This window comes from Episyrphus balteatus, chromosome 1 (genome assembly GCF_945859705.1).
Source record: "Episyrphus balteatus chromosome 1, idEpiBalt1.1, whole genome shotgun sequence".
In the NCBI taxonomy this organism is placed as follows: Eukaryota; Metazoa; Arthropoda; class Insecta; order Diptera; family Syrphidae; genus Episyrphus; species Episyrphus balteatus.
Genome location: NC_079134.1, coordinates 42,318,273 through 42,331,905, shown reverse-complemented (window position 1 = coordinate 42,331,905; position 13,633 = coordinate 42,318,273). Strand labels below are relative to the sequence as shown.

General features: G+C 31.1%; 1 protein-coding gene across 1 annotated transcript in view; it reads left to right on the top strand.

Annotated features, from left to right (window-relative positions):
• The first annotated feature begins 6,190 nt into the window (after window positions 1-6,190).
• Window positions 6,191-13,633, top strand: part of LOC129910348 (probable nuclear hormone receptor HR38) — a 117,712-nt gene continuing 110,269 nt past the window's right edge. The window contains exon 1 of the mRNA XM_055987703.1: window positions 6,191-6,536. Within this exon, the coding sequence (XP_055843678.1) occupies window positions 6,479-6,536 (58 nt within the window). The 5' untranslated portion in view covers window positions 6,191-6,478. The remainder of the gene's footprint in view (window positions 6,537-13,633) is intronic.

Sequence of the window (13,633 nt, the reverse complement as noted above, 5' to 3'; positions counted from 1 at the left end):
ATACATTTTTGACCTTTCAACAACAAAGGATTATTAATATCAAATAAAAGTAATCGTTTGTTGTTGTTTACATTATAAAATTTTAACTCAGCTAAAACTCGGCTATAGAGAAGACTGAACATTTTTAAAACTACCTTTTTCTCGCAATAATAGTTTAGAAAGGTATATTTTAGATTGATGAAAATGTGCAGATAGTTAAATTTTCAATTGAAACGGCTTTTTGTAAACTAAACTTTTATAATTTATAAATTTTCAAGCTAAAAAACATCTTGTTTTAATCTATGAAGGTTTTCATTACAACTGGCCTTCTTTCGTAGTTTTCCCTGTTTTTTAAGCTCACAGTTTTATTAGGAGGACAGTACATTACAACGAAAAAGGAGGTCAAAGCATGATTTAAGTCTTATTCCGAAAAAAAAAGATGTCAACAGTTCTTATTTGGTAGACAAATCATAGAGAAACTACATATAAAAATAGTTAACCAGTACCTAAATATCTACATATCCAATTGCTTCTTCAAAGTATTACATCAATTCATTTTTTTGTCTCAAATATACATCAAAAGCTTGCATGTGATGTTTAGTATAAGAACTCCAAAACAGCACCAGCTGTATCAACTTATCCATTTGACAAATCTTTGTGTCGATCTTGAATGCTGTCGTTCTCCACATTTAATTCAATTTTTTTTTCCAGTAACATCGTTGACAAAAAAGTGAAAGAAACTTGAAATTCTTATATTGAATTAACCATAATAGTTCGATATTGGTTAACCATATGCAAGGTGCACTTCTTTAATTTGAAGTTTTTTTCTGCTAACATTGTGTAGAAAATCATCTAACTATCAATATAACTAGAAATAACCATACTTGCGCTGATACTGGCCAACAAGCTTTGACGCATTTTGTTCATTGGAATCAAAATCACAAAACATGCATATGTGTCTGCGAGTCGCAAATCAATGTCATGTGATGGAACTACAACCGACAAGATCATGATCTTGTTCAAAGTGGATTCAAATAAGCCACGAAATAAATTTATTTTAAATAATCATTGCTTTTGTTTTTTTTTTCTTATTTTTTGTATAGCTCTGCTGTATTTGGTTGGAAGGTTGGATGTTGGGTTTAGGACAATTGATTTGTTAAAAAATTTTAAATACGGTTACTCTAAGAAAAGTTATTGGCGATTTTACAAAAGGTTCTTGTATTTTCACTAGAACCAAAAGCCATGGGCAAACAAAAATTGTTCCAGAATATTTGATTGCTGAAAAGAGTTAACGATACATCAATTATGTACGAAACAAAAGAGTTGACGTAAAAACTTTTTCCATTTTCAAACCTATAGTCAGAGGGCAGATTTTACTTTTCTGCGGCCTGATTATGGAGAACGAAGACGATAATTTTAGATGTCGATTGTTTCAGGTTTCGAATTTTGTATTATTAACGCAAAATTTTAAACGATTTAGTAAAATGGTAAAGCACTTTTAGTAATTTACTAAGTCAAAAGCAGACTGATTTTTTTTTTTATACATATCTCACTTAGAAAGTGTAGGTACCTCCCATAATTTTTTTTTAGTTTTTGCAATTTTCTCCAAAATGGCTCTTACGATTTTGATTAAAATTTAATACAATAATTGCAATATATCGTCGGCGTAAAGCAAAATTGTTCTAAATCCACTCTTTACCGAAAATGAGTTAATGATGCAGTTTTACTAATTTGAGGGTGGTCTATCCGAATTTGAAAACCGTTTCTGTTCAAAAAATTTCATTCCGCAGATAATATAGTTTAATGGGACATAGAACAATAAAAACAGGGAAGTAGCCTTTTGAAAATGAGCCCCAGTATTCTTAATTGTTCTAAGTCCCATCATATTTTGTTCTAAGTCCACTTTTTATTTAAGGAAAAAACGTCCTTGTATAGGAATTGTTCTATGTCCAATTTTGGGTTTTTAGTTTTAAAAAATATTTAAAAATAGTATGCACCTACTAATGAGGTTACCTTGTATATTTTCTTCGAGAGAAGAAACAAACTTTATAAAAAACAAAACTTGAATGGCAAACGAGCAGAAAATTGTCGCTTTAAACCAATTTGAAACTTAAAAATCGTCCCCTGCAAAATTTGCTTTTTGTGACTTAGAACAATTTTGCTTTACGGCGACGATATGTAACGGATTTTTTGTTTTTTTTCTCAAAAAAGTCAAATAATAAAAAAAAATTGTTTCATTGAACAAACATTTACCCTCCATGTCAGCTCTTCCCGTAAGTTAACCAAATTTCCTTAAAATTTTTATATGGACAGTTCTTATAATCTGCAAGTAAGCTAACAGAAAAGGGCTTTGAACTCCAAGAGCTAGATCGTGCGACCCAGTCGTTTATTTCAATTTCGTTTGTTCATAAATTTTTCACCTTAGATGACTTGTTTAGGTGAATGAAATTAATTGGTGCAGAAATCCACTAAATTTGATACAGAATCTATTAACAATAAGAAATGACATTACGAAGATAGAGAATGCTAAAAAAGTGGGTCTCGCAATTCTATTAAAATGCAAAATTGGGATTAAAAATAATAGGTATACAAAAGGGGAAACCCCATTTTTTGGAAATTTTGTATGTTTCCCTTTTTGGTAGGTACAATAAGCGCCTTCATTATTTATAAAACACTTTTTTAACATGGTGCAATTTAAGTTTTGCGGTTGTTATCAATTTTCCAAACATGAATACCATAGAAAATGTCGTTTGGAGCTTCTCAAGAGAAAAGTTGCAGAATACCTTACAACAGTACAAAATTATCTGCTGAAAAAGCTTAATGGTAATTTAGAATTGAAAACAAGTTCAAAACTAAAATTGAACCATGTTAAAAAAGTGTGTTATAAATAATGAAGGCGCTTATTGTACCAAAAAGGGAAAAATACAAAATTTCCAAAAAATTTCCAAAATTTCCAATGTGTACATTTTTACTAATTTTTAATTAATCCGTATGTAGGTAGTAAGATAAGTTAATAAGACCAAAAAATTGTAAGCTACTTAGATAAAAACCTCAAAAATTCAGCAAAATAAACCAAAAATATGATTTTTTTCATATTTGAGTGCAATCTAGTCACCTTCTCTGCGCTCTACTCCCGAAACGGTTCATTTTACAAAAATAATGTTGCGGATATAATATGTTGTAGATAATTTCACGACGAACAATTTTTATAATAACCTCTTATGACCTCCGATCAATAGATCGCGAGATGTTTGCGAAAAACTTTTCGTGACCTTTTGACCCTTATAACTATTAAAGTCGCTACGATATCAATGTCGATTATCGACTAGGAATTTTTCCGCAGATAAAACCTAAAATTACTGGACTACAGTAGCGATTTACTTCAGTATGTACGAGTTTTTGGTAATTTTCTAGTGAAAGATTTAATTTGTCTTGTCTTAAAAACTGTCAACTTATTTGATCTACGTCTGACATTTAACGATTAATCGGTTTTTTAGTTTAGCGTATTAGATACTTTTTTAAAGGAACACAATCAAAAAAAAGATGCTTTATACACACAAGTCCCTATAAATTTAACTAATTGTTGCGAGAATATAAGAAACAAATCCTTGAATCGATCTACATGGCGTAAACAAATCTTATTTCAATGATAGGCAAGCCTTTAACATTCGTCGACCTGCGAGGTATGCATCATGTGACCTAATTTATTTCACTCTTTTACCTTAAATAAAGAGAATATCTTCTACTCTCGTCTTAAAAGTACAAATGCAACAAAAAAAAAAAAGTCACAGAATCCAAAAACAGAACAAAACTATTCAGTCATCCATAACTAAAGTGCCTCAATCAATAATTTTCATTCTATAAACAAGCAAATTAGCTGCACCCTGCACGCTACGGCACCTCTTCAATGAACCTTGCATTATCTATTGTTACGATCTACAAAAAAAAGCCTCAAGCTTGAGTTATTTATGGACATGTTATTCTATCAGAAGAAGAAGAAATAGAAACCAGCATTAGCGGTGGTAACGTCCCCATCACCCACAACCTCTCTCTGGATGCACCTTGGTCAAACACGGATCCATTCACGATAGTTAAGAAAATCTTATATTGTACCTAAATACAGACCCGCACTCACAACGAGTATATTCCGTGAACCAGAAGCCACTCACTCTCGCTCAACTTACACCTTGACATGCCTCCGATTATCCGGAGCATGTTTCATGCTCCAATCCAAGACTCGCTAGCTGCCTCGAAACCTAGGACTTGATTCAATTGCGAAATACTTGCATTGCATCTCCAATGTGAGACAATTAAATGAGATGTGCCTCTAATAACATTTTGTTCTGAAGCCAGTCAGTTGGGGTTCGGTGTCGCCACCACCACTATTTACCCCCCTAATCCACCACACCATCCAGCATCGTCGTCGTTGGTGTCATCGAAGAAGATCGATGATCAAGAATGGAGAAGATCACGTACCATCCAACTCCGGCTCCATGCTCCATGAAGGCGTACATATCGCCAATATGCATGCATCGCTGCGCTGGCCTAAGAGCAAAGATTATCTTTTTACACCGAGAATATCTCTCTTATTCTTTAAGGTCTAAGTTTATGATTTAATTTAGTATAAAACAAGTCTGCCAACTTTTGGACAGAATACAAAAGGGGCTAGAGAATAGAGGAGGGAAGGTTGCTTATCGGGCAATTGATTCCGATAGATCGCATGACTTACGTGGTCTTATTCGAATCGTGCGCGCGAGAATTACAAATTTAAATGCCGCCGACAACAGTGATTGGATGAGTTCGGAGGATTGTGTCCGGGGAATTTAACTGTTAATGATGTTCACCTGTGGATTTATTTTCGATTAATTTATCCACCAACAAGCACACAAGAGTTATGTAAAACTGTGTTCTCTTGTTTCACATTGATTGATGTTTTACTAATTTTTTTTGTTGGAGGTGCGCGCAATTATTACATTCAATTAATACCCAATTGGGTATTATCACTTGCTAGTAATACTTATACCATTTAAAGTATGTATTTTGCATACATTTCTGAAGGAACAATGAATAACGACAGAACTAGAAATGCATTAAGAGGCTATAACCGATAACCCCTATTACGATTGTCAACTCTATCAATTGATAGTTGATAAATACTGAAATTTGGTGTTTTAAAATCTAATTTGGGGGAAAACTGTTCATTTTTTGCGAATGTCGTTCAATTTTCGATGCGATAAAAGTCTATCGAATCGATAAAAATATCTGTTTTGGTATTGTGTATCTCTTTCGAAAAAAATAATCGCTATTATGAACTATGAACTTGATTTGAGTCGATTGCAAAACTGTATTTCCGAAACATGCTTGAATTCTTCCCTCCTTTAGCATGAACAAATTCCAACCTCTGGTTTAGTCCTCTTTTTCAAAGATCGCTAAGGAAAAGTTTCAGTTATTGAACATCTCTTTTTCAGGTAGCTAGGGTATATTTCTTGAAGTGAATCGTATTCTCAATTTTATTGTTCTTACAATTTCATGGAGGTAAACAGTTCCGTAGATTTGTAGTTCATTTATGTAGTAATCTTAGATTCGCTCCAAACTTTTAAGTAATAAAAATGTTAAAACTGATCGGTCGAAATTTCTTTACGGATTCATGTCCCCTTCGACAAGATAACTTCAAAAACATTTGTTATCATGTTTCTACCAAAAACCAACACATATGCATATGTATGTATAAAAAAGTAGCTTTAAAATACAATAATTAAATACTAATTTTTCGAAAAGGCAAACCGTCACAGTCTGTAATTTATATAGAATTTTCGTTTGATCTAAAATCTAGTCCATTATACATTTTTCAATAATATGTAAATGTGCTGACTGAAAATCAGTTGAAAATTCAAATTCTATTCTATTTCCGAAGAAAAAATAATAAAAAAAAAAATATTTTTATTTTATGTGTTATACACTCTAGTTTCTAGTTTAATCACTTTTAACCTGAAAAAAGCATGAAAAACATGCACCTATAAAAGGAAAATGAAACAACATTTTTTTTTGAAAAAACCTGTGAAATAAAAAAAAAGGAAATTAAATTAATAAAATATTATAAATTATTAAATAGCTAAACCAATACAAAACCAAACCACACAAAATATCACACAAGAAGGTTTCACATTTTTCTTCGAATTCTCCAGATTTTACACTGTAGCCAGTCTAAAATCATATTTGTTCTCTGAAAATAAAAAATAAAAAAACAAAGCAATCAATATTTCAAAAATGTAAAAATAAATTAATTAAAAAATTTAAAAGTCAAAGGAAAAAAAATATACATACATACTGAAAAACGGACCCTTCCCGGACGTCTCAACACTCGGATGGCCCGAGTCCTTGTTACAATTGTTGTAACTTCGGGGAAATAGACCCTTCCAATATTGTGCTGGATATAAAAATTAAATTTTAAAAACTATTAATTTCAAGATTCAATTCACGTCAACTTACAAAGAGCTGCATGGCTGTTAAGGAAGACCTTTCTTCAGATGGTTCGGAACCTTCAATTGCCACCATAGGTGAGATATTATTTGGTGCCTTTACAATCAAAATTATGAATCTATTACATATTAAATATTAAAAATAAATATATTTTGCTTACCAAAAAATATCCCCTCCTTGAATTCAACCACATTCTTGGATCGATCCAATTCCTCGGGCCAAACTAAAATATAAAAAACTTTTTAATCAATGGTTAACCAATAAAATTTTAATAAACTTACATTTCTAAAAAATCCTCCTTTCCATGTAATTATCCATTTTTCTCGAAATTTCTTGAAATTTTTTCGTTTTTCTTTTTGCAATTTTTTTTCTCAATATCAGACTTCAATCTGACGATGAAATTTTCCATACATTTTTGGAGCTTAGGTACAACTTTTGGCAATAAGTGGCTGTGAATTATAAGACTCGAACGAAATTGGGTTTTTAAAGGAAACCCAATGGATAATTTGATTCAAGGATTTAGCAAGTGCGCTTCGAGATGACTTTTTTCAACACGAAAATCTTTGGCTCAATTTTTTATAATTTGCATTCACGTTTATTCGTTTATTCGTTTAATATGGTCAAAATTCAACACCAAAATCTTTGGTAGTTTGAACAAGAGTGCAATGTTGTTGCATTCAAATAATTGTTAAAAATGCATTCAATGCACTTTTTTTTCAAAAATGTTCAAAACAGTAAAACACCAAAGTCTTTGGTAAATTTTGGGAAAAAGTGCAATGGTGTTGCATTAAAAGCGTTAAAAATGCATTGAATGCACTTTTTTTTAATGCATTCAAAGCACTTTTTTTTCAAAAATTTTCAAACTGTTGAACAAGTGCCCAATCCTTTGTCCTTACAAAAATCCAAACCAATCTAATACAATGTGTTCTTTATTTTCCTATATTTAGGGCCAATTTTTCAATAGTCAAATAAACCCCAGATAGAACTTATTCCTAGGAATAAAAGTTTTTTCTTATATTCACATTTATTCTTCTGATAGTCTAACTGACTATTAAAAAATCAGGGCTTAGAATGATAAACATAAAGCAATGAAGTCAACAGGGAGAACAGTAAAAATGTTCGATGCTCTCAAGGATTGTAACGCTTTTTTAAGCAAAACTGCTCTCTGTTCTTTGTAACTTCAGTGCTTTTTTTTAAAAAAATGTTCTTGGCTCTTCTGTTGTTCATATCTAATGATTTAATTAAAAGTTAAAAAAAGCAAAGATGTAGAGAAAAGTATAACATGATAAAACTAAGAATTTCTATTTGAATACCATTTGTTTCATACTTTCAGTGAATTCTTATTAAAAATTTTTTTTTTCAAATTACAAATCAGAAAGGAATTATTTAAAAAGTAATTTGGGGCTTTTACTGTTATTTAAAGAGTGATTAAATAGCAGCTATTTATCGCTGTTTTTTATATGCTGCTCACTGATATCACTCCCTGTTTAAAACCCGCTCCTAAGCACATATTAGGATGTTTTTAGCAAGTTAAATAATTAAAAGTGTAATATGACTTGAAATCTTAAAATATAAGAACTGACTTTTAAATGCAACAGCCATAACTTGTGTATGTTACCATCAAGTTGAGGGGCTGGAGTTGGAGTTTTACAGCTGATCACTAAACTAATTATTTTTGTGGTGGTGGTTTATCGCTTTGTGTTCAATAAACATGAAAAACTTTGTTCATTTTTTGCAGGAAATTAATGTATGAGGCATCCAGATCTTTCATTTTGACTAGTTTATGTTATTTTTGCAGAAAAAGCACTGCGGAAGAATTGGAGCAACCGAACCAAGTCAGCGCTATTTTACTGTACGATACCTAGACGTTAAATCATTAGTAGAATTTCAGTAAACAAAGTTTACTTTTCATTCTTCACATATTTTTAAATATGTAAAACTTGACCTATAACTGCTACACAACAAATTATACAGAAGTTTTAATTTGCTTAAACATCTTAACTGACATAGTTTGAGCTTGGAAGATTCAAATCAAATAGGTCACGTATGTATGGAAAATCTTCTTAGCTAATAGACGGATCTTTATACATATTAACAAGGTGTTAATTGTATCAGTTGAGTTCAGGGCCATAACTGGTTGATTTAAATTAAGCGCATTATAAAAACGACATACTTCTTTTATTTAGTTAAATGTCAACTTTCCATGAATGGATGTATCTACTCGAAAGAGGAGTGTTTTTTTTTTCTTCTAAATGCAAAGGGACACACACAATCGTTTTTCTTCTAATGGAAGCTAATGCATCACTCTTTACATAATATTGCTCTACTTTTTGCACCAATATCGAAAGACCGACGACGCGAAGACTTGTAACATCTCCAATAAAACCATTAGAACATCAACAACTGGAACACATAACTCAGATTCTAGTTTTTGTTTCTTGATTCTGAGAATTAATTGGATTTGCCATCGGATCGGAGACACAGACTCCTGCGCACCTGATTTACAGCTTCTCTGTGTCGAGGTTTTGAATATATCGAAAGTCAAGACATACATCATTCTCAGGTCTTAGCACTGTGCAAAAGACAAAGAGACTTTACATAAATGGTCATCTCATCATTAGAATGCAACTTCTAAAAAACAAAAAAAGCTAAGCTCACTTAATGCAGTTGCCAAAGCAATCGTCACCATTGATCACAGATCGATTAAATTTGATCGTGGTAGGTCGTAGATTTTTGCTCCCAAACGCTGCGCTGCCGACCAACAAAAACGTCTACGACATAATTGATTAATTTATGAAGCGACACCACTCGTTCATTTTATTCGCCGCCGCCACCGAATAAAGTTCAGCTTAAATCTCTCGAGCAACAGCCAATTAGTCACAGTTATAAGACTGAAAGTGTAGCAGCACTAAGTCTGGCTAAGATGCAGTTCGGTCCCATGCACTATTGCCACGTCATCCAATCGGAAACCAATTAGACACAAAATTGAATTCCCGAGGTTAGGTGCTAATCTTTTTAAGGAAGTCACAAGGTCTGAGCCATTAGAGTAGGTAATATAGCCTAGCCATTGTCCCCAACAAGCGCTATTGACATGTTGGCCGCAAATTGTGTGCTCCAGATGCGTTGTGCACTTGGCTTTGGTCTTACTCACCGACTTTGTGGGGATTGCGTTTTTCTGATACCATCACACAGACTGGACCAGTAAATGGAGGCATGCGAATGTCTATGCTGTGACACAGTATGCTGCTTTGATACTGCTACACTATGTTGTTCAGCATTTCATCTCAAACTTGATTGCTTGTTTTTCAAGCCAGTTTTGGATTCAATTTGGAATTTCAAGCGCGTTGTAATTAAAATTTTAAATTCCTCCGTGCGGCACACGGCTTCCTTTAATCGATTTGCCATGAACACTGGAACAATTTTCAACAAATCTGGAATGAAATCAGCCGTTAGGTATGAAATTGGGATAGTTAAAATTATAATTGGTCAAAGGTCAAATAGTAATTTAGGCCCTCAGATCAATAAAGATGAGTCATATGTATGTCATTGAATTGGCATTTTTTGCCTAGATCAATTGTTTATATGGCGATAAGCTTCAATTCGCTGTGGGAAAAAAGTTATAGCTTTTAGACATAAATGTATAACAGGGTAAGAACATCAGAGACAATAGTCGGACAGACAGCCGTCAAGTAACTTAGTTCATAAGGTAAGGGGTTAAAATTGATGTCAAATGAAAGATAAGTTGATAAAGACAATGAAAGAAAAATAGGGTTACCACTTTTAAGATGGGAACTTCTATGTGGCAACCCTTTTTTAAAAGAAGAAATGCCAAACAAAACCTAAACAAAGCTTAACTAGTGAAAAAATTATAAAATAATATAACAAATGTAAGCCCACAAATATGGCAACCCTAGTCAAATTCTGAACCACAGAGTACAATTTTGTATGCACTAAAAGGCTTAACTATACACCAAACTGACAAAAATATGGGAAAATACTCGGCAACCCTACGAAAATGCTAATAAACACTAAAAATATTATTTTTACAGCCAAAATGTGTGATATCATTCTTTTGGCATTTAACTCTATCAAATATCATACATTTTTGTTAAAAAAAAAGTTTTTCTGTGTTCCAAGTACTTGCCCCTTTTTTTTGAGGTGACACCCTCAAAAGAGAAGGTCAGCAAAAGTTTGTAGGTACTCTTTTTGATGTGTTTTGTAGGACTACATTCCTTATATTATTTTCTTAATTTTTCACTATTTAAGCTTTAGTTTGGTATTTCAAAAATTTTCTTATTTGATCATTCGACAAAGATATGATAGTATTAGTTATATACCATTTTTTTCCTTTTCAATGCCATTGTCCTTTGCTTTGTTATTTTCATGTCTTTATCTATTTATAATATAATTTTGAAGGAGAAATTGTACTTATCAAATGGTGCCAAATTAATGTAGTTTGCAATTACACTGTTAAAAATTTTGGTGTAGATTCTACGAAAATTTTGTATTAAAAATCAAGGACGTTTTCCTGAATTTAAAATTTCAGTTTAGAGCCAATTTTTCAATCTTCTAATAAACAGTCAGTTAACTGTTCGACGAATAAAGTTATTAGGCTCATAAACAATCAGATAAAAACATTGAATTTTTCAATCAAGAATAATTTATTCTACAGAATAACAAAAAAAAAATTGTCAAATTCAAAAATATTTAAAAATAAACGTCATTTTTATTCATGATTGTTTTTGTTTTCTTGTTTTCCACTGTATTTTTTTCAAAATTCTTTCAAAACAGCTTTGACAACTGACACAATATTTTTGTTGAGATTATTCCTTAGAATAATTTTTATTCGTCTCTGAAAGAAGCAGATAGTTTTATTCTTAGGAATAAGCTATATCTGCTTGTTGAAAAATTGATTTTTTCTCTATCCTTAAGAATAAGTACTAACTGACTGTTTAACTGACTATTGAAAAATTGGCCCTTACTATAATAATGATAGGCGTGTTTTTTCTACAACTCAGTAGCTACTCATTTTTTTTATTTTATTCAAAAAACAATAAAAACAAATACTTACTTGTGTAATTTTTATTATTGTGAAATGAAAAATGAGTAGCTACTGAGTATTAGAAAAAACACGCCTGATATTTCTTTCTTTTTCTTTTTATTATTTGTGTTTTCTTTCTCAGTTCTTTAAAATAAAACAAAACATTTCTGAAAGTGATAACTCATCATAAATATAATAATATAGTAGTGATAGTATTATCTCCTTAATATTTTTTTTTCACAAACTACATATTTATGTGAAGTGAAATCTAATTGCCGATCAAATTTTGTCAGTTTTTCATACATTTTACTTCGAAAAAAATACAAAGCGCCTTTAAAAAAGTGCAAATTCAGATTATTTATTTTTTATTAGAAAAAAAGGTTACCAAATGCATTTTACTGAACCAAAATAGTCTTATATAGGTACTTTTTCTGATAAAGTTATAATAAAAAGGATAAGAAATCATTAAAGTGTTAAAGTCTTGAAAATTTTAACTATTTCCAAAATTAATATTCAAAAATATGAATTCAATGACATTAAAATAATAAGAATTAGCAATCACATTTTACATTGATTAAATTTTGCTCAACTATGAGCAACAGTTTGTTCCATTGTATTGTTATGTTAGACACCCAACAATTGTACACAATGTAATATAGGAAATGTTGACAGTTAATCATTCAACAAATCAATATTTTAAAATCAATACAATTATAATCAATAGAAAAAAAATAAAAAAAACTATATAGAAGACATCATATTGCCCTTGATAAAACTGGGAGGAAATAGGAAATTAATAGAATTTTTATTTACAATTTACAATGTCATGGAAATGATGATGATGATTGTATTGAATGTAATAATTTAGAAACATTGCTAAGACGTTTTTATTTAAAGTGTTTTTTTTAATGGTTTTTTGTAATGGTCTAAAGCGTAGAGTATATTATAGCATGGAGTGCATTTTGCAATTCTAACCGTGAAAGGCCACTGAGTATTAAAGAAGAAGCCCAAATTTCTAGATTTATTTTAAAGGACTAACTACACACAAGAGAATAAACAATTTCCACAGTGTTAATTGCTTAAAAACATAGTTTGGATTTAAAAATAATTCGAACGTACTTGCTCTTTATTATTACATTAATATAAGCTAGCCGTTGGAAATTGATATAAAAAAAAAAAAAACAAAATTCACGTACAAAAAACAAATAATTACATATTTAATAGTTGGTTTAAATTGTTTGTTGAAAATTTGAATACACAATTATTCACAATAATAGGAAAAATCTGTTTGTAAAGTTTAAATTACATTTGTCGAACCTTCAAATAATCAAATGTCAGTTTTCACAAAAAACGGCAACGCCCTTTTTATGAAAACAAAAATATAAAAACGCCTTTATAAGAACAGTTAGCACCTTAAATGTCACCAAAAATAGCCGTTTTCGAGAAAAATGCAATAACTCGAAAAAATTGTATGAGAGTAAAAGTTTCTTTGAACGAACATTGTAAATTACAGAAAAAATATTTTCTACCAAATTTCAAGAAAATCCACCCGACGATCATTGAACCGACAAACCGACGACGACGAGCATCCGAACCGATAAACCGACGACCGATTTTTTGTACACAAGTTGCAATTAGAGTAGTTTACAATCTGTGAAAAGTTCCAAAGTTTCCTCTGTCCACGCCCGTTTAAGGGAGTAAAAAGTCACAAAAACTTATATTTTTATAGGTTTAAGACAAAAAAAAAATCCGAAAACTTGTAGCTGAGCTTATTTTATCAAAAAACTGTTCTGTAAAGTTTTCTTGTTACAACACTGATGGAAACTCATAAAATACATATCGTAGCCCTAGTATTGAACTGCCGTATATACGCCATTTTTACATTTTTGGGAAATCGCATTTAAATGTTCGGAAGATTATTGCAAAAGAACTTAGGTACTAACCCACAAACATGCAATTTAACTTAAATTACATATACAGAGTGTCCCACAATCACCGCCCCAAATGAAAACCATAAATATTTTAAATTATTTTTTACCACCTTTTCATAAAATTGTATATGTAGTAATAAGTTTTTTAAAATAAATCATCGTAAAAACTTCTGTAAGGACCTGAGAAATGAACAAAAGCCGA